Source organism: Mixophyes fleayi, chromosome 7 (genome assembly GCF_038048845.1).
Source record: "Mixophyes fleayi isolate aMixFle1 chromosome 7, aMixFle1.hap1, whole genome shotgun sequence".
NCBI lineage: Eukaryota > Metazoa > Chordata > Amphibia > Anura > Limnodynastidae > Mixophyes > Mixophyes fleayi.
In genome coordinates, this window is record NC_134408.1 from 59,187,881 (window position 1) to 59,215,169 (window position 27,289).

The following is a 27,289-nucleotide window of genomic DNA, read 5'->3' on the forward strand; positions in this document are numbered from 1 at the left end:
GTACTGGCGGAAATACGTCACCGTCTGAGAACTGATGGCGGAAGAACAGTGAGTGAATATGTTGCTGTTCTGCCCAACGTGTGGAAATGTGCTGATTGTGGAAGAGGGACAGAAATGTTATAGATTCGCCTGCAATACTTGTCCCTATGTGCATAACGTTAATCGCAAGGTAAAGCTTGAATTTTCTAAAATACTCATTTGTTTTTATCTCTATTCAGCTGCTTGGTGACCTGAAGCATTTTACACTTTAATAACGACTAATATTGGTATTTATGTGTAGTATGAAAAATTCTACTTGAGGGTTAGGCCAGTTTCTCATTGCCTTTAGCTAAAAACATGAAAATTGATACTGCATCTGAGGTTGGGAGCAGGGTTGCCAACTCTAAAATGAAAAATAAGTCCAAACAATCCTAAAAAAAACAAAAACAAATTAGCCAAACTAATTATTTCTTATTTATGATACAAATATCAAGATATCAAGATAATAAGGGGATCTGCAGCATTTTCTGCAGTTACAGTAACTAAAGATGAAGATGCAGGAGTTATAGCTGCACTTTAGTTTGTTTTCTCTGTACACTGCAATATATCCCTAGCTTTACACACATAACTGCACACATTATCTCTGTCTGGTCACATACATACTCTTTTTATCTACTGCATACAACACAGACAGGTTCCCATCAGGAGGGGCCAACGCTAAAGTTTGCTGAAAGAAATGATGGGTTCATCTTCTAAGACAGAAGGTAGGGCAGAGTCAGAGGATATCACTGATTCAGAAGGAGTTGCAGATTTTGAAAGAGGTGCAGGATGAGAGATATTGTACCCAATGCAGTACCAGCGCTGTTAGGCAGAAGGCCGGTCTTGCAGCTGTAAACTCGAGGCAGCTCCCGTTCTCTCTCTCGTATACATGAGGTCAAGCCCACTTAATAGACTAGCAGCGTCCTTTACACTGAAACATTATTATACACAAAGCAATAAAGTTTATTGAAAGAAAATAAGTGTTTTGAAGCCCAAAAACCCTGCAACTCTAAAAAAAAAAACAAAAAAAAAAAAACAAGCCCTATTCCACTTGTCTTGTTCTAAACGGAATTGGCAACTATGGTTGGGAGCAGTGGTGGAACGTATGCTCCATTTACTCTTGTTCACGAAGGTGACCCCAAGGGGTCAATGTAGGGTGTAAGTTCTTGTTACGGCATACTTGCCTAGTTTTCCAAAATGTCTGGGAGACGTCTAAAGGGAATGTACTAAAGGGATGATCACCTGCAGTTCACCTCCACAACACTCGGTATCAGAATAAACTAAAAACTGTGAATTACAGTATGAAGTACTATATATATATATATATATATATATATATATATATATATATATATATATATATATATGTGTGTGAGAAGTCTTGTGTGTGGACCAGGCATATTATAATAAAATAATATGGCTAATCTGTATTTATAACAATCCTTAGTGTGTAATATTATACTGTAGTGATATATTATTTCTAAATTCTGTATAAAAAAGCTTTTATATTTACTTAGGATGATCATGTGGAGTGTTTTCTGTATTTCCAGTAGGAAGATGGCTATATCTTTTTTATTTATTTGTTTATTTATTTATTTGATATATCCATCGTACCACTGGAAACACATAGAAAACACTCCACAGTGTACATATCTATGCTTAAAAGGCCTTAATTTCACATAAACAAAAATGATAGAGCTGTTTTGCTAGAATAAATCAATGCATCATCTTCAGCTATTTAGCGCTACTAATTCCGCAGCGCTGTACAGAGAACTCGCTCACATCAGTCCCTGCCCCATTGGAGCTTACAGTCTAAATTGCGTAACATACACACACTAGGGTCAATTTGAAAGCAGACAATTAACTTACCAGTATGTTTTTGAAATGTGGGAGAAAACAGGAGCACCCGGAGGAAACCCACGCAAACACGGGGAGAGCATACAAACTCCACACAGGTCATGGTCGGGAATTGAACTCATGACCCCATTGCTGTAAGACAGAAGCCACCATGCTGCCCAATGCATGTAAATTTATTTGTAATTATTACATATTGTTACGTTATTTTTTTATCAACAGAAATGTATATAAAAGTGGAATTCATACTTTATTAAATTTATTTATTACTATTTTCAATTTATTAAAGTGTAATAGAGTTGCTTTTTCACTATTGAAAGCATTTGTTGAAAAAAAAAAAGTTAGTGCCAACTAATGGCAGAAAATGTAATTGCAGGCAATCATCCCGATCATCCTTTTCTGTGATCATCCGTTTAGTACATCGCCGTCTAAAGTGGACGGTGCTTTGATGAAAAACACAGTTGGTAAAGCTTGCCCTTACTATTGCAAATCACTATGGATCTGTCAAAATTAATGTATGATGTACTTGTCCATATTTTTTTCAAAACATTTTAGCTTGCAACTTGCATCACGGATCCTCCCACTTGCCTGTTTGCTAAAGCTGGGTACACACTACACAGTTTTCATCCATAATCGGCTAAATCAGTCGACATACGACCGCTCATTCAAATGTCGGGTCAGTGTGTGCAGTGACACGATGGTCGAAAGTCTGCCCAAATGGACGATTGTCGCCTCATTTGGTTGGTCGTACCGTTTAATATTTTTGTTCCAATCTCGTTTCCGTTGTGTAGTGTGTATAAACTTCCGAAATTATTGCTCATGACAACATGGCTGTAAAAAGTCCCTAAAGGGACGTCTGCTCTTCCCTTTATCGTCCTAAACAAGGCTAGTGTGTATGCAGTTCATGGACCGAGCGATCGGAACATCGATCGCATGTAAAATCGCTCGGCATAAAAAGTTGGTTGAAATTTCTGTAGTGTGTACCCAGCTTAAGTCCTACACTTACATCTGTGCTTCAAACAATGCTGAAATTCTGTTAAAGTCAAATGCACTCCCCTCTCTGGTATGGAGGCTAACATGTAGCAAGGACTGTTTTTTTTGTTTTTTTTAAACCACACCCATAACCTTAAATAGACTAAACCCCAGGATTAGTTATTTTTTCTCCCAGATTAAATAATTGCTACAATACTTGCATGTTTCCTCTCTCTACGCCCCTCCACCCTTTCCACACCTGGAAGTATATTTACCAAACTGCAGGTATGAAAAAGTGGAGATCTGATAACAACCAATCAGATTCTAGCTGTCATTTTGTAGAATATACTAAATAAATGATAACTAGAATCTGTTTGGTTGCTGTAAGCAACACTCCACTTTTTCAAACCCGCAGTTTAGTATATATACCCCCAGGACTACTCTTGCTATGCACCATAACCCCCCCACCCCACCTTCCCCAAATTACCAGAACCATCACTATGCTTTGCCAGCCTCCGCCAGTGGTACTTTAGCATGGAAACCCACAGCTTGGGGTCCCCGTACCGTAGGCTGCTCAGCAGGGGCTGAATTACCTAGGGTAATAAGTTTAATAAAAGTAGTAAAAAATTTTTTTTACCTGTGGTGCACTACAGACCCCAGCATGCCCAGGCTGTCTTTAAGTGATAGGGTATGCTAGCTCAGAGTTAAGGCCATGGGAAATGCGGCGATTATAAACAGACTGGCATCGACAGTAGGGTTTCTGCTGTGACAGGTCTCCTTGTGGAGATGTTTGTGTCATCTGTGCATGTTTATTTATTTTTTGTTAACCAGGATGTAGATTATAGATTTAACAAGAAGATCCCCTTGGATCTATAGGTTTAGGGTGAAGATGTCAGGATTGATCTAGGTGAGTAATAAAGTAGGGTAAAGAGCGTTGTGTCCAGGTGTGTTTATTTAAAAAAAAAAAAAGAAGCGTTTTTATTTACATTTTTCTCTGGTGCACTAAAAGTTGCAGTGGGGCCGGAATAGGCCTTGATTACCTTAGGGCCGTGGTTCCCAAAGTGTGTGCCGCGGCTCCCTAGGGTGCCGCTGCGCTGTCACAGGGGTGCCGCTATTGCCCTCGGAGAAAAATAAACAAAAAAAAAACTTACCAATCCAGCGCCGGATCCTCCTCACTGTTCTCACTGACTGTTGGGCGTGACATCATCACGTCCGACAGTAACAGTGAGGAGCAGCAGCAGAGAGGACATCAGGAAAGAAGACAGCAGAACATAAGGAAGAAGGTAAGTAAAGAAACGGAGAGTGATGGGGGGCACAGAGAGAGAGAGACGCTGAAGGAGGGGAGGGGGACACAGTGTGTGAGATGGCAAAGAGGGGGACACAGTGTGTGAGATGGCAAAGAGGGGGACACAGTGTGTTATATGGCAAAGAGGGGGACACAGTGTGTTATATGGCAAAGAGGGGGACACAGTGTGTGAGATGGCAAAGAGGGGGACACAGTGTGTGAGATGGCAAAGAGGGGGACACAGTGTGTGAGATGGCAAAGAGGGGGACACAGTGTGTGAGATGGCAAAGAGGGGGACACTGTGTATGAGAAGGCAAAGAGGGGGACACTGTGTGTGAGACGGCAAAGAGGAGGACACAGTGTGTGAGACGGCAAAGAGGAGGACACAGTGTGTGAGACGGCAAAGAGGGGGGCACAGTGTGTGAGACGGCAAAGAGGGGGGCACAGTGTGTGAGACGGCAAAGAGGGGGACACAGTGTGTGAGACGGCAAAGAGGGGGACACAGTGTGTGAGATGGCGAAGGGGATACAGAGTGATATGGTGAAGGGGCGCAGTAATATGATGAAGGGGCACAATGTGATGGTTAAGGGGTCTAAATACATCTTACATCATTTTGACCCAACTATTTAAAAAACGGGACTACCCGATAATTAGTTTGGCTTTGGGGTGCCTTGGAAAAATGATGGTGACCATAAGGGTGCCTCGAACTGAGAAAGTTTGGGAACCACTGCCTTAGGGTATGTTTTTTAAGGCATAAAATATGCTTTTTGCATTCAAAGTTACATGAACGACTTCATTTACAAAAACTGCAATCTTTGTCTTCTAACCATTATATTGTTGCACATATATATGTAATGATTTTTTTGTATTTCATTTCTATGTTAATGTTTTGGTAATCCTGTAATATCCGCATGCCAGCTAGTACTAAGTAAAAGTGATATATTTTTGATATTGGTTATTTGATATAAAAATATATTCTCCCAGCACTCTAAGGATGGGTACACACTACAGGGTTTTCAGACGATTATTGTGCCAATCACGCTATAAACAGCTGTACAGCCCAATATTGCATTAGTGTGTACACTGAAACGATGAACAATTATTGTTTCAAAGCTCATCGTATAGTTACATTTGATTTTAAAACCGGACTAAAAATCTCGTTCAACGATGGAATGATGTCCTTCCAATTCTGCAGTATGTATGCACTCACGATCAGGATCTCCATAGAGTTTACAGAGCCATGATCTTTTCAGCCGACGGTTATGACAGATGTAGAGCACAGATCTGAGGGAATATCTTTTAAAACATGTATAGCGTGTACGCATGAATTGGCATGCTGATCAGGACTTTTTTTTTTCAGTCGTTAGTAAAATCGTTACTGATATGGCATCCGGAGAAATTTTCTGTAGTGTGTACCCAGCCTAATTGAAATTACTTTGCTAAATGGATGGTTAATATAAACAAAACCTTATTCCAGCACACGGAATGGATGGTTAATATAAACAAAACCTTATTCCGAGCACCCAGAATGGATGGTTAGAGTACTCTGAACCCCATTCCGGCATTCGGAATTATTGTCTAAAATACTTGGAGACGAATTCTGGCAGCCAGTATGGATGGCTAAGTTATAAAGCTATGATATATATGTATAGATATTTAAAAAAAACACTACACACAGTGCAGAAAACATATCTGTGTAGCAGAACAGAATTCACTATATAGGGAGAAAAAACACAGCGCGCTTCACTTAAGACACCAAGCAGCAGAGGTCGCTGTAGGATGCTGACTCATTCTGGCAGTTCTGGCTCTCAATGGAAATGTTTAATTTTATGGAAAAGGTACTGAAAAGGGTGGTTATAAGGTGGTAGACAGTTGGGCATGTGACATTTACAGTTTTGCATAATGCACTTCTGTGACAAGAGCTTGGTGCCAGGTTAACTTGAAATAAAGCTTAAGTCTGTTTGATATCACCTTTGTATAACTGTATTAAATTACACTATTAATGTTACATTATTGCAAATGTTCTTAAATAGCAAAGAAAGGATAAGGACTATGCGCCCACTTCCTGATGGTTGCAGGAGCTGCAGACAGGACTAGGGATCCCTCCCTAGTTGTATGTTAGAACAGTAGAAAAGTTCCTGTGCGCTCACTGGCTTGATATTTCGGTACTAGTATATTGTGTCTAATGCAAGGTATGTGATACCCAAACCACTAAAACAGGTCAAGGCTAAATGGCATAAAAATTACAACATTTATTATATATCCCTATACACAATAAAACATAAACAGGGCTAAATAAAAGGCAATAATTGCTATAGTGAAACAGAAGGTAAAGGTGAGAGGATCCAGTGTGTTAGAACAAAATCCTCAGGAATTTAAAATTATTTTTAGTGCATTTTGTTCTGAATTTTAAAAGTCTTGGGGCTAGATTTACTAAACTGCGGGTTTGAAAAAGTGGAGGTGTTGCCTATAGCAACCAATCAGAGGCAACTTCTCCACTTTTTCAAACCTGCAGTTTAGTAACTATACCCCTTGGTCTATTAAATACAGTGTTGCAGACTGGAATGCCCCTTCCCTCCCTTCCAAAGCATTTATTTTTTTCTTTCATTGCACTTTTTAAAGTGCAGCATACACATAATTTCCCTGATAACATTGCAATTTTGATCTTATTACTTCCTATGGAATGCAAAACTCATTCACATGTTGCTGTAAAACATGACCAAAAAGAATGAATGTGTAGAAAACAACTTTAAAAAAGAAATGCAAGGGGGAGAAAAGAGTAGACATATATCAGGAAAAATCTTCATATAATAATATTGAGAAAACAGATGTACTCAATAATTTTTCTTTGTGTTCTAATGCTACATCAGACTTTTTTTTTTTCATTTTGAACAAAACGTTATTGGGGGGTGGGGTTGTTTGTTTTTCCTGTAACAGCATCAGTAACATGGAAATGGTCTTTTCCCAAACCTGTAAGTTGTGTATCCTAAAGAAAAATGCTCAGTTATTTTCTGAGTGTTTTCATTACAAACAGTTTTTAAATTAAATATTTAGGAGATATGAACGCTTCAGATATGTTTAAAAAATATTTAGTCTGAATGTGACCAATATACATTTTTAAAACCAAATGTGTGCGTGAAGGGATTAAATGGAATATAGTTCACAAGTTCTTACTTAGTTCTCCATCTGCAGCTACAAGTTCTTATTAATGCTCTATGGTCCAGCCACTAAGCTACATTTGTCTTCTGGTCCAATGCCTATATATTTCATCGACCTAGATTTTTGTCATGTTTGTTTGATTCCTATACTAATTACTTTTTTCTTCTGTTTAGCTGTTGGTTTTTTTTAATGTAGTTTTTGCTCGTGTGGTAACTGTATGCACAATACTTTTTTGTAAATCTGTACAGTATGCTCCACAGAGTCCTATGTGTTAATCCCATGATTCCTTTTAATTGAAGGTGAGAGAGGTTGAAATAACTTCAGTAACATTGCGCACTTGCAAATGTTTAATTTCCACTTGTTCATGAAAATTGATGTCTTGTTGTTTTATGTTGTTTGTTCTGCTCTTAGGTCACTAGTAGAAAATATCCCAATCTTAAGGAAGTTGATGATGTTTTGGGAGGCTCTGCTGCATGGGAAAATGTTGACTCAACAGCTGGTAAGTAACATTTGTGTTGATACGGTCATGTTATAAATGTAACAATGCAAAATATTTGTTGTTCTTCAAGTTCATAATAGCTAATTAGGTTGGAACAGGTAACACGTTGCACGTCTGACCTAGGGATGCTTTAACTCTCAGCTTTGGTTGCTGCTACCATCTTTGTAGAAGGAGCTCTCACCACAATTAAAGACACACTTATACTTCTTTGATATGCTAACAAGTTGGTTGTGTAATCCATCTAGAAACTGTCTGCTTGAAAACTTATGATCCTTTGCATGGCCTCTTGCAACGCACAGTAAGCTTTTCTGAAAATCAAAACCAAACATTTTCTATTTCGCATTTTGTGGTGAGGGGAAAAAATGAAGTTGGACTTATCTGGACATTTCAGGGAGATTGGTGACCATCTTGGTTAAAAAATAAGGGGAAGGGTAAAGAAAACAGTATTTTTAATCTTCATGAGAATATCACTATATGAAAGTTTACCGTATGACTCATAGCCAGTGTAATTGTAGCAAAAAATACTAATTTGAGATGAGGAATAATATTAATAAACTTAAGACACAAGTTTAAATCCCACAAAGAAACCTGAGGTCTGCTTTTGGTCTGATCTTGCCTATCACTTTGCGGAAAATCTGCTAACACTTTGAAAACTCCTGTAGAGACTACTTGAACTCTGAGTAGCTGGACTAAGATCCATATTTTGAAGCCTTCCTATAGAAAGTCAAGAAACTGGCGTATTTTGCATTGACTTCTGCCACCTTTGGGAATATTTAAAGATCAGTGCTACTTTGACTTCTCAGGCTGTTACTACCATAGCGTTGAAATGGGTCTGGCCTTTGGCATCTCTAACAACATATCTCATTGGCACAACTTGGGTAATACAATACCTCTTAATTGAAATGTTTAAATTGCTGTCTCTAACTAACTGTGTGCAGAATTATATTCTCTTCGTTCTACGGCTCTGGCTTCATAGTTGGACTTGGGGTAGTATCTACAGGTCCCAAAAAAGTTCCTTTTGCTAAAACAATTTTCATACTGGGAAAGAATACCTGCATTCTTTGCAGTATTTTTTATCAAGGAGTTGTTCAAGCACCACACCAAATCTAAATTTCTCTATCCTCCTTTAAGAACTGACACTTTAAACTTCTGTTTACTAAGCCCTAGCTCCTCCTCCTCTATACCCCACTTCCTGTAAGCCTCAGTTTAGTGTACTTGCCCGGCGAATGGGCTAATTAGCAGCCCACTTCTGTTAATTTTGTTCGGAATATGTTTTTTTTTCTTTTTTTCCCTCTGTGCCTGACAGCCGTCAGCTCAATGAGCTAAGATGCGGCTGTCAATCACCGCTCCCCCGCACTTGCCGGATGTCGGCTCTGATGTGAGGAGTCCGCATCGGCGGACCAGTGCAGCGGTTCCTTCCCGTGGCCTGCAGGTTCAACGATTAGTACTCCTGCGGCTGATATGCCTACTGACCCGGGATGACAGGGTGCAGAAGTGTATAGTGTGCAGCATGGACAGCTGTGCGCTGCCTAGAGGGGGGGATCGGCGGTGCAGTGGAGGTGCCTCTTTTGCCAGCCACCCCTCTCCCAACGTTCTGATGCCCTCCTAGGAGCCAGGCACAGCCGCTGCAGTCTGTGTCCGTCCTCCTGATCTGACAGCCAGTAGACTGCAGACACTGCGAGAGGAGGGATGGCAGCAGGTAAGTGAAACCCTCTTCCAGCACAGTGCTGGGAGAGGGGGGTAGTAAATCGCAGTATGTCCCCTAAGTCAGGCTGCTTCTTACTAGGAGCAGTCATTATAGGGGGAAAAAAAAGACTATTTTTAGCCTAGGGGACTGGATCAGGCTAGGGTCACTAAAATAGTGAGCCCTGCTAGGCACTGGATTGGTTGAGGGGGTTGTCCTGTTGGACACTTACCAATCCAGTGCTGGGCCCTGGGGGAGTGGTATTTCCTCTATTGCACTTCCTCCTTGGTGGTCTCTCACTCCTTTGTGTGCAGACACCAGAATAGGCAGCCATTTTATAGCTCCAGCTTCTCCCGTTTTATGTCCTGAGTCCTGTAAGTTAAAGGGTTGGGGGTTGGTTGTTTTCCTAGGTTTTGTCTTTTATTCTGTGGGGCTGTATTGCAGGCTAACTTTCTGTTCAGATTTGTGTGCTGCTTGTCATCTATATTGGGTTTTGTTCACTGTTTATTACCTGGTTTTGTGCGTGTTTTGTCCCATCTGTTAACATGTCAGATAAGGGAAAATCCATGCGTGGTAAGGCTGGTGTTACATCTATGTTGAGTTTCACCTGTGCTGTCTGCCACGTTAAAGTTACCATCTGGACAGTCAGGCGCGAAGACTCTGTGCGCAGCCTGTCAGTCTTCAGAGAGCATACCGTGTGAAACAGCAGCTGCTAGTTCAGATACGGGAGAACCTGCCTAGGCTCGGTCTCTCTCCAATACGGTGGCTGAACTTGCTCAGTTGGTGCGGTCACAGGCTGTGGCCGCTCCATTTTCTTATTCCGTTCCACTGTAGTGAATGACATGGGTTCTTGTTCGCTTACTCAGGGTTTGACTGTTTCTACCCAGACGGAGTCTGTAGAACCAGCTTGGGTAGAGGGACTTGCATCCTCTGTACAGGGTTTGGTTTCGGTTTCTTCCTATTTAGAGAGAATGTTGCATTCTGCTGCACCGTCTTCATCACGTAAGCGTAAGAGGGTGGCGGCACCCCTTCAGGGAAATGAGTCAGATTCTGACTGTTGTTCCCTGGAGGCGGGTAAATTAGCGATGGATTCTGACATGGATGCTACTTCGGTCGTGGAGGAGGTTCATTCTGATTGTCAGAGTGTGGAGGAATTAATACATGCTGTGAGTCAGGTACTTGATTTTCCTGAAGAAGAGGTTCCTGACGCTGCAGAGGCTTGTCTTGGCTTGTCTTTTTGCGCGCCGGAAAAATAAATCTTTCTCTTTCCTTGCTTCTTCCCAATTGGAAGACTTGTTGTCAGAGCCATGGGCTTCCCCAGATAGGAAGTTCCAAGTATCTCGGCGACTGCAGTCGTGTTATCCTTTTCCTCCTGAAGTTTTTGCTAAATGGGAGACGCCTCCAGGTGTGGATGCTGCTGTTGCAAGGTTAGCCAAGGTAAATACTATTCCTCTTCCTAACGCAGCCACACTTAAGGATGGAACAGACTGTAATGTTGAGGCCGTCCTTAAGTCCATTTTCGTTGCAGCAGGTGCCTCTTTGAGGCCTGCCTTGGCATCTGCGTGGGGGAACAAAGCTGTAGATCATTGGTCAGAACAGCTGTCTGAAGGTTTTATGGCAGGCAGGCCGTTCTCTGAACTGCTTCCATAGGTGGAGCAGATTCAGAGAGCGACAGATTATTTAGGAGAGGCAGCTATGGACCCGGACTGATTGGGGCACGTATTTCTGCCTCTGCAATTTCAGCTCGTCGGACTCTGGCTTAAGTCCTGGGATGCTGATGTGGAGTCTAAAAAGGTAGTCATCCAGACTCTAGAACTTCAAAAAGTCCACGTTGAACCCATCCCAGCGGATGATCTTTTTGGGACTTGTATTCGACACCCAATAACGACGGGTGTTCTTACCTCAGTACAAGATTCTAGCCTTGCAGAAGATGGTGAAATCTCTGTTGGCTGCAAAGAAGCCCTCTGTGCATTTCGGCATGAGAGTTCTGGGCAAGATGGTTTCGGCTTTCGAGGCGGTCCAGTTTGCTCAGTTTCATGCATGGCAGTTTAGTTAGAATTTCTGTCTCAAAGGAACAAATTCCATCTGAATCTGGCGGGCCAGGTATTCTGCCTGTCTCCGCAAACGCGTCAGTTGCTTCTTTGGTGGTTACATAAACAGAATCTCGCCAGGGGACTCAAATTCTCAATTTGGAATTGAAATTTGATCACAACGGATGCCAACCTTCGAGGTTAGGGGTCCGTCTGTCTTCAAGCTTGGTTTCAGGGTCTTTGGACTCCGAAGGAATCCAAGCTTCCAATCAATGTCTTGGAATTGCGAGCAGTGTTTCATGCTCTTATAAGCGCGCAACACTTGCTGCAGGAAAGGGCAGTAAAGATTCAGTCAGACAATGCCACAGCAGTGGCATACCTCAATCATCGGGGCGGCACCAAGAGTCCCATGGCCATGTGGGAAACACACAAGATATTTCAGTGGTCCGAGGTTAACGTTCCGGCGCTCATGGCAATCTTTATTCCCGGAATAGACAATTGGAAAGCAGATTTCCTAAGCAGGCAGACTCTGCATCCGGGCGAATGGTCCCTCCATCCGGAGGTGTTTCGTCAGTTGGTGGAACGATGGGGTCAATCGGATGTCGACATGATGGCATCTTGGAGTCCCCCCCTCTTCTGCTCCCGCACAAGAGATCCAATGGCTGTTGCTGTAGACGCTATGTCTGTCCCTTGGAGGTAGCCCTTAGTGTACCTTTTCCCACCGGTAGCCATGCTCCCAAGGGTGTTAAAAAATGGTAAAAAATGAGGGTGTTCCAGTTCTTCTAGTAGCGCTGGATTGGCCGCGGAGTGCCTGGTACACCGACGTGCTTTCCATGGCAGGAGCTCAGTTGTGGCGGTTGCTGCTACGCCCAGACCTATTAACTCAAGGTCCCTTTTGTCATCTAAGTTTACAATGTCTGACTTTAACGGGGCGTGGCTGTTGAAGCCATGATCCTGAGAGCTAAGGGTTTTTCCGAACGTGTGCAAACCATGCTTCGGGCTCGTAAACCAGGTTCTGCAAAAATCTATCATCAAGTCTGTAAGACATATATTAGCTGGTGTGAAAAGAAGGGATGTAATACTTCTTCTTTTCACTTGGCCAGGTTACTTAGGTTTTTGCAGGACTGGTTGGATGTAGATTTTGCCTTAGTTCTCTTAAGGATCAGGTGTCGGCTCTTTCTGTCTTCTTTCAAAAAAGACTTGCTGTCATACCCAATGTGCAAATTTTCATTTAGGGCGTACTCCATGTGTTCCTCCGGTAGCACCATGGGATTTGAATTTAGTGTTTAATGCTTTACAGCAGGCCTGTCCAACCTGCAGCCCCCCAGGTATTGTGAAACTACAAGTCCCAGCATGCCCTTCCAGCTATCAACTGGTTGTCTACTGGCAAAGCATGCTGGGGCTTGTAGTTTCACAACACCTGGAGGGCCGCAGGTTGGACAGACCTGCTTTACAGCATCTGCCTTTTGAACCTTTGAATACAGTGGAATTTAAATTTCTGACCTGGATGACAGTTTTCCTTTTGGCCACATCTGCGGCACGCAGAATTTCAAAGCTTGCTGCTTTATCTTGCAAGTCTCCTGTTCTTGTTTTTCATGAAGACAGGGCAGTTCTTCGAACCAAGCTCTCTTTCCTTTCTAAGGTCGTGTCTAGATTTCATCTAGATAGGGACATTGTCATTCCTGCCCTGACTGATTCTACGGGGTAAATGTATCAAAGTCCGTTTTTTTCATCTCGCGGGAGACCGTCGTCTTTGCAGCTAAAATTTAAAGGGGTACATTTACCCCTACGTCTTCAGATAACTATAATTTTATTTGTTATCTTGATATAGTCCGAGCCTTGCACATTTATGGGCAAAGGTCTCAGAAGGTGCGCAAGACTGAGGATGTTTTGATTCTCTATGATGCTCACAAGAGAGGCTGGCCAGCTTCTAAGGTGTCTATTTCTAGGTGGATTACTGGTTATCCGTCAAGCTTATAGTGAGGCTGGGGTGCCTGTCCTAGATAATCTCCGGGCACACTCTACATGATCTGTAAGTGCTTCCTTGGTGGGCCGTCATGGTGCCTCCAATGAACAGCTGTGTAAAGCGGCCACGTGGTCTTCAGTACACACATTCACTAAGTTTTACAAGTTTAATGTGTTTGCATCCAAGGATGCAAGTTTCTTCTGAGCGTTTCCTCCTGTGAGGCAGCTTTGGAATGTCCCCCAAAGGAGGATAGAGAAAATTGGATTTTACGTAAAATCCATTTCTCTTAGTGCATTGGGGGACACCGGGTGCCCACCATTAACGCTCTGATTTCTCCTACTGTTTGACATGTTGTTGTCTTGTTGTTATGAGAATGTTTGTTGTTTTGTTAATTTTATTCTCTTCCTGTTTTCTCTCTATCTCCGCTTTCTGTGGGCTTGGTTATACCTAAACTGTGGCTTACAGGAAGTGGGGTATAGAGAGGGAGGAGCTAGGGCTTAGTAAACAGAAGTTTAAAGTGCCAGTTCGCCCTGACCCTACTCTATACCCCAATGTCCCTGGTGTCCCCCAATGGAATAAGATAAACGGATTTTACGTAAGTACAAAAATCCAATTTTTGGCATCAAATGCATTGCATAAGTTATTTTACTGAATTAGCTAAAACGCTGAAATTCTTGCCGCAAACTTAGTTGTTTCCACAGCTGCATCAACATGAAATCCTCTGCAGGCTTGTTAGCAAAAACTTATAATAATAGTATTTCTGGTTAAGCCAAACTGCAGAAGACAAGATAGAACTGACTAAGTTCTGACCAGGTTTTCAAATTAAATATAGTCTCTAATTTGGTACGCATTCATTTAATAGATAGGATATCCATATTGGATGTTGTGTTCTAACCTATAAACCAGGATTCCTGCTAGATAGGTAGGTAGGAAAGAAAGAGAAGAAAAGCAAAAATTAAGGTCCTCTAGGGGTCGAGTAGTAATTGTTTTAAAACTGATATTACAAACTAGGTTTGGTATAAGAAACTGAATTTGCCCACTGGATAAAACCCAGAATTGCACTTTGTGGACTTTGCAGGCTTTTTCTTGGGAATCCTCTATCCTTAAAGGGGATGAAAACCCTCATCCGAATCACAATATACATTGCAATTTGCCAAGAGGCTCAGCAGCAGCAGGATAGAAGCCACCCTAGCATTGGGTCACATGACTCTTTTGTGTATGTTTTTTTTGAGACCCCTTTTACAGGTCAAGTCCTGAGACTTCCGGTCAATCGCAAAATATATCGCTGATGGTTTCCATTCAATTTCATGAATTGGGAAGTATAAAAAAACAAAATTTATTGTCAGGCCATCACTTTACACACTGCTGTGATCAGGTTCTTAGTGTGTTATGAGTAAAGGTTTATTGTCTTCTTCACAGTCATTGTAATTGACCTGAGTTTTTCCTCACTAGAGTCATGAAACTATGTCCTTGACCAGGTCCTCCAGTGAAGTTACCCACTTGGCTTGACCTTTGAAAGTATCAAATGCGTCTTTCATCTCTGTTTTAAACCAGCCCAGATAATGTTTAAATGTGTTTAGAGAATAGTTTTTCACAATCCATCCTTTTCCCTAGTAGCCAGTGCTGTTCGCACAATGCAGTTCACGCCATACTCAGTTGTGCTGCTGTAGGAGATGCACTGATTGAAATAACAGTGAGCTCCACATTGGATGGCTATGAACTAGTTCAGTTAAGTGATGGCTGTAATTTCAGTCAGTATATTGGGTCCTCCTCCTGTGGCTCTCTGAGTGATTCAGCAGAAGCTCCCCTGTGCAAGTCAGTACTGTGGATAGCTTCATTGTGTAAATGGGAAAATCCTTTATTGCCCCCTTTTACGTTTTCTATTTGGTAGGGAAACACCACATGCTACTGGCAATATGTTTATCCATATTTTATTTTCAAAAAGAGCAGAACGGACACGGGAGCTTTATTGATAGGGATAGATATCTGTAGGTAAAAAATGTATAATGGGAAAAATGACTTATACTTACACTAAACAGCCCATACACAAGTTATCCTCTTTAAAATGACCTCTCTCTGTTCTAATGACACCCTCGTTACCACCAGTCATGTTGTCTGCACAAAAATACATTAAAATGTGTTGCAATATATGTCACACTCTTTAAAACACCACCCAAACTATAATATCCGTGTTATTAGCCGACACTATAAGAGACCTAATACCTACCAAGAAATACCAAAAATTACCAGAAGGTGGCAGCAAAGTGGAATAATAATTTCTAATAGAAAAATAAAAGCTGCAACAAATGGCAAATAGATGGCAAATAAAGGTAAACTTCGTCATGGCAATCGGCAGCACTATTCATAGTGACATGTAACTATTGCATCACTTGCTCAGGCACCACTTCTGCCTGCAGAATCCCGAACTCATATTTTACAAAACCACTGGCGAAAAGACAATTGGTTCCTCCAAAATGTCTAGAGTGGCTTCTGCTGACAGATGAACCCACCTACCAACTACCCAAAGGGGCTGGAGTGGACATACTCATTGGGTAGTATGGACTAACACTGTTGATAAGAGGATGGCTTACCAAGGAATAGTGGTCACTTTTATCTCATTAGTGAGAATTCTGTGTGCGCTATCTGGTAATAAGTGTAATGCATTTCAACAGTGCTCTAAACCGCAACATCCAATTTCAACATTGTGCTAACTGACTAATATTAACCTAAAGTATGCGCAGGAGCACATCGCGTAAGTCTTCTGTGGCACTTCGCTGTTCATTGAATTCCCCCATAATTGTTTAAATGTGTTTTCCTCATTATTTTTAAACTCCTTGGAATCATTAGACAGGATTTGTAGTCCAGTTATACCACAAGTGGACTATATGGTCAGTAATTTAAATTTACCATGCAACTAATCTAAATATTTGTGATTGAAAGAATTTTTCACATTTAATCTTTTGTATTTTTTATCTCATCTATTTGTTTTTGTGTAATTGCAGAAACATGTCCGAAATGTGAACACCCACGCGCTTATTTCATGCAGATCCAAACAAGATCAGCCGATGAACCAATGACTACATTTTACAAATGTTGTAATTTACAGTGTGGACACAGATGGAGAGACTAAACCTTGTTTTAAGATGTTAACCAGCATACAGCATTTGAAACTTGGCTGTAATCAAGACAAGCTATTTTAATTTCAAGTTTGCTTTATTGTCACAAATTAAGTCTATTGATCTGTTTTATTGAAGCGTTCCAGTGCAGCCTATTTCTGACTTTGAATATTTATTAAATTAGTAACATCTTTCCTCCATAAAAGGACATTTTATTTTGAAAGCGTTTTGTAAACTCAAAAGCAAGAAGAAAATGAATTGAATGGAATATTGCCATGAAAAATATTTAAATGAAGTAGTTCATATCTACTAGCAAATAAGTACTGGCTATATTGATTGAAAGAGAAAATAAATATTGTTGTAGGACACATGATTATGGCTAGGTTTCCTTGATATCTGTTACTGAACCGAATTAGGTCAGTAATCGTTGTTAGACAGATGCATTCTTACAAAGTTCTGCAGCTTAAGATCACAACTTCTTATTGTTGATAAAAGTATAGGGATCTTACCAACAGAAGTAATAATGCAAATGTCACCACTTGTTTTAACCAGCTCAATTTTTCTTTAAATGTAAGTAAAGGGTTTTTGTGATATTTTGGTAATAGACGAGGTTAACTTGAAGGAAAATAGTGAATGAGAAATATCTTTGACTTTGTATTATGCAAACATTTGTTAATTCTCTACATGCTATTATTTTGTGTAAGTCTTAATAGTGAGAATGGAATGTATGATGTACAAAAAGCTCAAGTTTTGTGCAGACTTAATAAAGTTAATAACTGTCATTTCTCCTGCCTTCTCTTAATAAAGATTATAACGCTATAATATTTCACACTTACTATGACAACAACTTACACTGCCAATCACTCTGCATCAGATTAATATGACAGATGTAAGTAAGCTTAATACATTTTAATAACAAGTGACAGTACAGTTGCCAAAATGGTGTTTTGGAAAGCTTTCAATGTCCGCTACAGATGGTGGTAATCCCATTCTAAGTCCAATTTTATCACTGGTCAATCAGGACAGACTCTCTTTTTATAAGTTGTCTGATAGAGGGGCAGCCTGGACTTTGCCAGTGACTATAGGAGAGAGATTGTTCCAGTGGAGGACAATTGCATTTTTGGCATATACAGTTATATATGATTGACCTAACGGTCACATAAGGATATAATAAGATAGGTAACACCAATATGGGCAGTATAAATGAGAACTACTTTCCAAAAACACCTGGCTTTTGGAGCACTGCTAGTCTTGATTGATTAATTGTGTGGAATTGGACTGGAGTGCTCTGTATTGAACCATTTCTGTTTTGTAATTTCTAATTTTTACAAAATATGTTAGATGTAGTAACATTTTATCACTGAATTATAATGCAAAGAAAAAGAAAATGTTCATTTACAAATACAATATTTGTAGAATACAAGTGTAACCCCCTTGTCACTTTGTGTGTGTGTGGTCTTGGGATACATGGGAGGTTAATGCACCTCCTTACTGCACCAGGCCATCTCTATATTGCAAAATATAAACTATTTACACTCAATTTTCTGTAACCTATGTATGGTGCTGAAAAAGAAGTAACTTTCCTGCATACTCCTGCACAGTACTTAGATGATTTATAGCTTTCACTTGCAGAATATACTTCTCCCCGACACAGCAATTAGCCCTACATGAGAACAGCGACGGAGGGCTTACCGATAGTGCTTTCCCCCGATAGCTTGCAAAACAAACTTCACATAAATGCAGCACATGAAGAGGCCGTCCGGCCAAAATGACGTAAGTATACAGCGCGACACTGTCATTATTGCAATTACACTGTTCATTTAAGGAGGCGCTGGGTGTAACGTCAGTACAATGTTTGTTTGTTTTTTCAAAGCATTCTTCATTATAGGTGTGCTACCCCGGCGCCTATTTAGTATCCAACCCATTCCCCTCAACTCTCCTCTGACACTTGCTTCCCACCTTCTCCACCAAAATAGATTCCATCGGAAATAAAATCTCCAACTTCTCTCATAGTCCCCCAACCTCAACCCCCTGTTGCCTTCCAACCTTCATCCTTTCTGCTCCTTTTGCCCCACCTTGGGTGGCGGTCCGTTCTCTACTAACACCCTCTCCTCCAACTACCTGCCCTTTTGATCCCATTCCCTCCCACCTCCTTAGATCCCTTTCGCCTACAGTATGCTCCCACCTTGCCCACTTTTCAACTTATCTCTCTCCTTTGGTATCTTCCCCTCTTCCTTTAAAATAGCACTTGTCTCGCCCATCCTTATAAAAAACAAATCTTGAGCCCACCATCCTATCCAACTACCAACCTATCTCTCTGCTCTCTTTTGCCTCAAAACCGCTCAAACACCTTGTATACAACAGTTTCTCCAGCTATCTTTCTGATAACTCCCACCTTGATCCTCTCTAATCTGGATTCTGCCCTCTCCACTACACTGAAACGGCCCTATCCAAGGTCACTAATGCACTGAAACGGCCCTATCCAAGGTCACTAATGATCTTTCTGCAAAATCCAAAGGCCACTACTCCCTCCTTATTCTCCTGACCTAACTGCAGCCTTCAACACAGTTGATCACCCTCTTCTGTTGCACACCCTTAGCACCTTTGGCCATTCTGACACTGTCCTCTCCTGGTTCACCTCCTATCTCTAATCACTCTCCTTTTCCACATCCACCTCTCCCCCTTCCACCCTCTAGCTTCTTCGTCTCCTACCCTCCACTTATGCCTTCTGAGTACTAGTGGACTGACAATACTTTGTATTGCCCAGTATGCCATATCCTGTTTTGTCCTATGCTCTACTTGGTGGATAGTTTACTGTAATGCGCTGTAGGCTGTGCCCTGTTTTTAGTTTGTTTTGGTTTTTTTGTTTTTGGGGGGGGGGGGGAGGGTTCATTGCTCTATGTACAGCGCTGCGGACACTATGTGAAGCCTTTATAAATAAACGATAATAATAGTAATAAAAATTGTTTTCTCTCACCCCTGCTCACCCATGTTATGTGACACTTTTATGTATTCTGCATCTGCTCCGAGCAGGATGTCTCTGGGTTCATTCACTCAGATGCTGTGTCTGTCAGTCATACCATTATATTCTGAGGCAATACAGTATATTCTCCCTGACTGAGCTCCCCTCTCCACGACACAGCCACACTCTAAGGTAATTTATTCCATTTCACTCATATTATATGTCATGATGTACTTTAGCCCTCATGCACACCATGCCATGGAACTGTTGCCCAGATTGCCAAGGAATGTCTTCCCCTTGTCTCTGGTCCCCTGCTATCAGTTTCTCACAGCAAAGGTTCTGAACAGGTAATTCCAGCCTTATGGTGCGTGTCCTCTAGGTTCTAGTGCAAGGGCCACACATTGTTATTGGGAGATGCGAACAACGTCAGTGTGGTGTTTACATTCTTCCCGATTAGCTTGTTGTCCTAAACTACACTTAGTGGGGCTGTCTGGCTAATCCCACTCACGCCACTCACACAGGTGTGCACAGCCGCATGACCCTAAACTGTACGTCACAAAATTTACAAGTGACAACACACACATAAGCAAGTAACTACAGCATACCAGTTCTCATTTCAGCAGGGCCCTTATAATGGGTTAATAGTACCTTATTTAGCAAAGTGTAGACTGGAAACAAAAAAAAAAAAAAACACCTGTGGGTATATAAGGTGACTCCTCCTCCATACCAGTGTCTTTTTTTTTCCTGTCTTAGTCTGAATCAGACATAGTGTATCTAGTAGTTTGTTATTTTATGTGGACGGGCTTACCTTCTACAGGTCTGGCTTTCTCCTGGGATGCTCACCTGCTATAATAGCTTAGCAGTAGTGGGATCTGTGCAGAGGGCTGGAAGACTGACAATATTGCCACTTGAAATCTTCTTGTTATGTCTTCTGAGAAGACATCATGTTGTGGCTGATCTGAACACTACAGGCTTCAATCAAGGGGAGATGCACTTTATTATATTATTAGAATGCAGTCTGAGCTTGTTGCAAGACCGATAATGTGAACAGAATGTAACAAAATTCGTTACTGCTAAGCCTCAGAGAATGAGGAATGAGAAAAAACAGACATATTCTAACACTTCCACGTCAAAATCGAACAAAAGGGAAGATACCCAATTGAATGTAAACACGAGCATCCTCTCTACAAATCCAGTATCCTATGCGGATGTGGTAAAAGCAATTAAAGAAACTATGGAGCCATTGCTTGCTGATCAATCCAACAAATTTTTCTCTGCTATTCACTAATTAAAAGAACAAGTAGCACAGAATACTCAGAGATCACTGGCAAATGAAGCCCAGATTGGCTCACTCTTCCAAGAAGCTACAGATCTTAAAGAGCAAATCCTATCATTCACCAAATCTCACCATCAAGCCTGGAACAGATTCGGCAACTTGGAAACCGCTCCTGCAGAAACCCGAATCTGTCAAAAACCAAGCTTTGATGCAATTTGTTTCTACTAAGCTCCCTAATATTCTTGGTTTACCAGAATCCTCAGGTAACATTGTAGTGGAAAGAGCTCACAGATTGTGCCCATCAAGAGAAGACACCTCCATGCGCCCAAGGGCAGTAATATTCAGATGCCTCAATTACGTCCAAAAAGCGGAACTATGGGCAGCCTATAAAAGAAAAGATAGCATCTCATGGGAAGGGAAACGACTACCTTTTCCAAGACTTTTCTGCAGAAGTCTCAAAAGTTCGTAAGGACTTCTCTCCTCTATGCTCTTCTCTGATACAACGGAAAAGAAAATTCGCATTGATTTACCCAGCCAGACTACGTTTGTTCTCGAGTAATGTTTTCCACAACTTCACTTCCGTGATGGATGCTCAGAAGTTCTTGGAAGAAGAAGAGGCAGAGCTTCAAAATTGCACCACAAATCCAACCACTTGAGCAGAATTACATGACCTTAATTTTACTTGAAATTTTGTTTTTCTTCTCTTTACTTGTCTTTCCCATTTCTCCTGAGGTCTGGGCACATCCTAGTCACCTTCCCTCTCTCTACCTTCCTAGTCTAGTCTCTTCTCTCTGCGTTCTTTATTTCTTCCACAGATGGATGTCCCATACCTAGAGAGAAGACCTATTTTGATGCATATTTGTTGCACTTCTCTTAGGATATCTCATGGTAATGTCTAACTTATACATTTAAACGCGTTAGGCCCCACATTTGACATTGAAAAAGAGTCATGCGATGATTACATCTACTGTATTTCCTTGACCCAGACCTGAGTTACCTGTTATATGATGAGAAAAGGTTTTTGTTTGTTTTTACCTCTCATATCCGTTATCATATTTCTAGAAATATTTTTCTCTGTGTATTTCTGTTTTATCTACAATTATTTGGTTCAAGCCTAGAAAGTAGATCTTTTACAGCGACTATTTGTCGCATTCCTTATTGGAAACCATATTGTATTGCCTACACTTCACACTTAAATGTGCTAGACTCTCGGCTGACGCTGTAGGGAGTCATGAACTGTGTGTATCCAAATCTAGAAAGTAGACCTATTACAACGAATATTTGTTACAAACCCATGAAAATAACATATTATATTGTCTACTTCTTACACCTAATTGTATTAGACTCCCAATTAATACAGTTGAGATTCGTGAATTGATTACATTTACTGTATTTCCTAGAAACTGACCTAAGTTATCTGTTATGTGAAGAAAAGGTGTTAGCATATTCCTCACTTCCATTTCCATATTTCTAAAGTTACTAGTACTAGAAGGGCCAATTTTGCCTGTGAAGTTTAACATAATTAAGCATAAACTTATTCTTAAATTGTAATGTTCAAATACCGCTGGGACCCCAGAGGGGGTTGATTGTCTTTATAGACAAAAAAGTTTTTTACCCAGTTAACTGGGTCTGATACTTTAAGTTAAGAGAAAATGCTTCAGGAGCTTGTCTCCTTTGTTATTTCAAGGTTTTTGTTTTTGTGTTTTTTATTGTTTGTTTTGCTGGCTGGCAGGCGGCCGTGGACCCTTCTATAAGAAATTTTTTATTCTCATGTGAATGTCGATGTGGGTGGGGTGTGGGGGAGAGAGGAAACTTGTGGATTGTTTTCAAACTATCAGAAAGATATAATACCTTATGCTGTAAATTACATATTTTGCTTAGCTATAACCAGATAAAGTATGTCTATTTTTTCTGCAAATAGATTGAAAATATGTTCGTGGAACGTTGGAGGCATCCATTCCCCAGCGAAACGGAAAAAACTCTTGACTTATCTAAAAAAGCAGAGAGCAAATGTCGTCCTACTCCAGGAGACACACCTAGTAGATAGCGAACACGACAAACTTAATCTTTTACAGTACAAAATAATCGCCTATGCCTCTTTTACTTCTAAGTCATGCGGAGGGGCAATTTTGCTAAGAAAGGGTATCTCTTATACAATACATTCATCATCATCATCACCATTTATTTATATAGTGCAACTGATTCCACAGCGCTGTACAGAGAACTCATTCACATCAGTCCCTGCCCCTTTGGAGCTTACAGTCTAAATTCCCTAATATACACACACACAGACAGAGAGAGAGAGACTAGGATCAATTTTTGATAGCAGCCAATTAACCTACCAGTATGTTTTTGGAGTGTGGGAGGAAACCGGAGCACCCGGAGGAAACCCACGCAAACACGGGGAGAACATACAAACTCCACACAGTTAAGGCCATGGTCGGGAATTGAACTCATGACCCCAGCGCTGTAAGGCAGAAGTGATAACCACCTCGTCACTGTGCCCATTCACAAATCCAAGGCATCAGGGGACGTCATGTAATTACTAATATCACTCTTGATGGTTTTAGATTGACATTATGTAACCTATACGCACCTAACAAATATAATAAACAATTCTTTCTTAACATTGTCTCAAAATTATATCCTTACTTAGACTCCAATATAATAATTGGAGGGGACTTCAATCTCGTTGTATCTCTGACAATGGACAGGGAGGGGGCATCTGCACGGAAACTTCGTCCTTCCAAACTGCCTAAGGTAGGAATCAAATATATCATTGAACAATTACACTTAACTGATTATTGGCGCCTACTGAACCCCACCTCAAAAGAATACACCTGTCTTTCAGTGGCACACGGCACGTTATCATAGATTCATCATCATCATCATCGTCAATATGGGATTTACATATTAGTATCCCAATTTTTTCTTTCCTCTCTGGGTGGATCGGATATAGACACCATCTCGTTATCGGACCATGCCATGCTTTGGATGGAAATAGTTAATTCACATAAAATAGGCTCATATAGGCAATGGAAATTCCTGAATTACTTATCTAATTCATTATCATTTAGAAATATGCTCATTGCAGCCTGGCATGATTTCCTGTTTCATAACGAAGAACATCAATCTAACCCAACGTTACTCTGGCAGACAGCCAAGGTTGTGCTTAAAGGTCGTATAATTTAATTTACAAGTCAGCACATAAAAACACATAATAAGCTATACCTAGACACACAAAGAGAACATACTTTAGCATACCAAAACATGAAAAATAATCCTACTCTTGCAAACAAAAATATCTACAATCAAAAACAAACAGTTTAATAATCTAATTGCTCAATTAGCGGACAGAACTGCTGCATGCGCAGCAGCTCTGTTTCGTTAGCGCTGTCCTATACAGCACCGCCGCGGACGCTTCTTTGACAGCGCCGCGGCTGCTGTATAGGACAGTGGCCACTTAGTTAGCGCAGGGGGGGGGGGTTTATAGAGACTCAGAAACCCCCCCTGCGTGCGCCACTGCATACACATTTATACTTGTTTTTTAGATCCATATCTTGAGGAAGGGATGGAGGGATGGGGACACCTCTGTCCAGTCTATCATATACTCGGGGGAAGTCCACGGTCATCTGCCTGTTGTTGTTCTTGCTGTTATTATTATTTTATGTTATATGCTTCATCTTATTTAATGAACACTTCCAATTCTCTTCTGCAAAATGCCAATATATCCTTATTGTCACTAGACTTATCTCTACATGCTGGCTGATTATATGTCACACCTTTTAAGCTAATTTTCATTGATCCTAGAATAATAAGTTTTAAAAGATATAAAATGAGTAAACATGGATCTTTATTGAATGTAAACAAAATATTGTTCAGTCTCCTGTAACATATCCATGTCTTTTGATATTTCTTGATTGGATTTTGTGTTTTTTGATGCCTCTATGTAATTGGAAAACTCTAATAAAAACTGTTATAATAATAATAATAATAATAAAAAAAGTATCTTGCAGTTATATATTGTCTGTTAGATATCTAGCAGGATTTTGAGAGGGACAGAATGTGAGGCTTAAATGAGAGGGAGGAATCAAGGATGACCCCAATGCATCGGACTTGGGGGACAGAAACGATGGTAGTATTATTAACAGAAATAGAGAGGGGGGTAGGTGGGAGAGTCCTGGCAGGGGGGAAGACTATAAGCTCGGTCTTGGAAATATTGAGTTTAAGGAAGCGTTGGGACATCCAAGATAAGATGGCCGAGAGACAGGAGGAGACATGAGACAGAAGGGAAGGGGAGAGGTCAGGGGATGAAAGATAAATTTGGGTATCATCAGCATAGAGGTGGTACTGGAGGCCAAAGGAGCGGATGAGGACACCAAGGGAGGAGATGTAGAGGGAGAAAAGCATGGGGCCAAGAACGGAGCCTTGAGGAACGCCAACAGGTAGGGGAAGAGGGGGTGATGTAGAATCATGAGTAGAGACTGAGAAGGAGCGATTGGTGAGGTAAGAGGAAAACCAGGAGAGGACAGCGTTACATAGGGCTATAGATTTGAGAGTTTGCAAAAGGAGTGCATGGTCAACGGTATCGAAGCTGAATATGCTCAGGAATAAACAGTAGTAATGCAGTTAAAGTTATGGTAATTGCTGGTTTACAGATGATGTTAAAAGTAACAGGTTAGTCAGAGTACAGGCTGTGGTAATTGCATATAATGTAAAAAAGTCCATATAACAGTGATATGAAGAAATAGTCAGGAACCAAAGATACTAGAGCATGGAAAACAGGATCTTTCAATAGGCAATAGATGATCACAGGCAGAAACACAGAGCTGCAACTTGTTCCCAATAATGATCTGGCTAGCAGAGCCAGTTTTATAAAGGCCTGGATCAGGTGCTCATCATTAGGCCAGTAAGGAGAGATTAACTCCTTACAATCAAGACAAAATTCTAGTAGAGGTATCAGATGGGGTATAGTTATCTTGAAATGCAGCCTTAAATGTGTCAATCGCACTGTCAGCAGTGTGAATGGCATGCTTACCAGTCGTCAACTTTTCTAAAGTTGTAATTGACAGGTGACGGCTATAAGAGCTGTCGCAAATGCTGCACATCTATATTAAGGTATGTAGATGTATACTGACCGTTGTACTGATCTTAATCATTATGTTGCTCACAATCCTGTCGGTGTTCCTGTCATTGGGTACACGTACCACACTTAAGTGAGAAGTGCAAAATGACAACATCAATACTTATAACATAACTAAACGCTACAAGAAGCTACGAGGCTGAGGTTAGTTTCTTATTCGGCCAGATTCTTAATTACTTCCATTTCATGCTCCAGCTTCATATTCAGAAAAGCTTATTTTTAAAGGATTAAATCAAGTTGGATCACTGATTTCACATCAGATTAACACTAAAGGGTGTCCCTTATACAAATAGTATTTAGACTGGCCCAAAAAGCTCTTGGACATGAAATCAGGGAGCAAAGTGAGCATATTGTATTATTTTGAATAAGTAGCTGCAGTTTTGCAAGGGTTAAATGCTGTTGCGCCACCAATTTGACAGTGGGAATCAACACAGGGTGGTCAGTTACATATAAAACACATGCCATTTGCCTGGCCCAACACTGTTTTAGGCATGAAATTAGGTGGCAAAATGGGCACAAATAGCATTATGAGCATTTTGAATAAGAAGCTGTAGTTTTGCAAGGGTTGATGTTTTTATTAAAAATTGCAACAAAAATAAATCCAATATCACTTTGTACAAGATAAAATAGACTATATACATTATCCAAAGGGTAAAAAGGACCAATATGAACAAAATTTCACACACCCAATTCTACTAAAATCCCACCACAAAACAACTAATACACCACTTCACAAATATAAAAAAGAAAAACCACAAAACAAATTAAAAATTTCAACAAGAGAAACATGCCAACCCCTGGCACAAAACTCTGCATTACCACAACCCCGCCACCAATCTATAATACCACCCACATATCCTTTACTGTCGGGTAATGAAAGCAAACTTTAAATGTATGTAAATCTTACTATAAAAAAAGGGGTTCCCACAAAATCTAATAGTGATAAAGCAGGATAGATAGTCAAGAATGGAGAGACTGTCAGATGTTAGCTACCACTGAGGGAGGTCTCAACCCCCACCAGAGTCTACTCCAGCTCACAGTATCCATCTGGCCCCTCTCCATTTCCCTTATTTTCCAAACCTCGTGCAGAATACTATTCACCACCTCACTACAGGGAAGGATTTTGCCCCTAATGGACACTAAACACCCTGCGCTCCACGTGCACATCCCTTGTAAACCTCTATATTAAAAGGACACTGAAGCAAGAAGTGGTCCATTGTCTCCACCTCCCCGTGACATTCCTCCTGTGGACAAACACGATCATCGACACCCCTATGCTTCAGGTTCCCCTTAACGAAGGGGAACCTGAAAATGCAAGCCAAGTG

At 40.9% G+C, this 27,289-nt stretch overlaps 1 protein-coding gene across 1 annotated transcript; it reads left to right on the forward strand.

The window, feature by feature from the left end:
• The first annotated feature begins 31 nt into the window (after nucleotides 1-31).
• Nucleotides 32-17,405, forward strand: POLR3K (RNA polymerase III subunit K). Its single transcript, XM_075181520.1, has 3 exons — nucleotides 32-169; nucleotides 7,700-7,787; nucleotides 16,470-17,405. The coding sequence occupies exons 1-3, from the start codon at nucleotides 59-61 to the stop codon at nucleotides 16,595-16,597; spliced, it is 327 nt and encodes a 108-aa protein (XP_075037621.1). The 5' UTR covers nucleotides 32-58; the 3' UTR covers nucleotides 16,598-17,405.
• Nucleotides 17,406-27,289: the final 9,884 nt, after the last annotated feature.

What these genes read in the sequence shown, in the direction of transcription:
- POLR3K (XM_075181520.1), top strand. Translation starts at nt 59, where the DNA reads ATGTTGCTGTTCTGCCCAACGTGTGGAAATGTGCTGATTGTGGAAGAG. An exon ending in TGCATAACGTTAATCGCAAG is followed by an intron (nt 170 to 7,699) that starts GTAAAGCTTGAA and finishes TTCTGCTCTTAG; the next exon opens with GTCACTAGTAGAAAATATCC. An exon ending in AAATGTTGACTCAACAGCTG is followed by an intron (nt 7,788 to 16,469) that starts GTAAGTAACATT and finishes GTGTAATTGCAG; the next exon opens with AAACATGTCCGAAATGTGAA.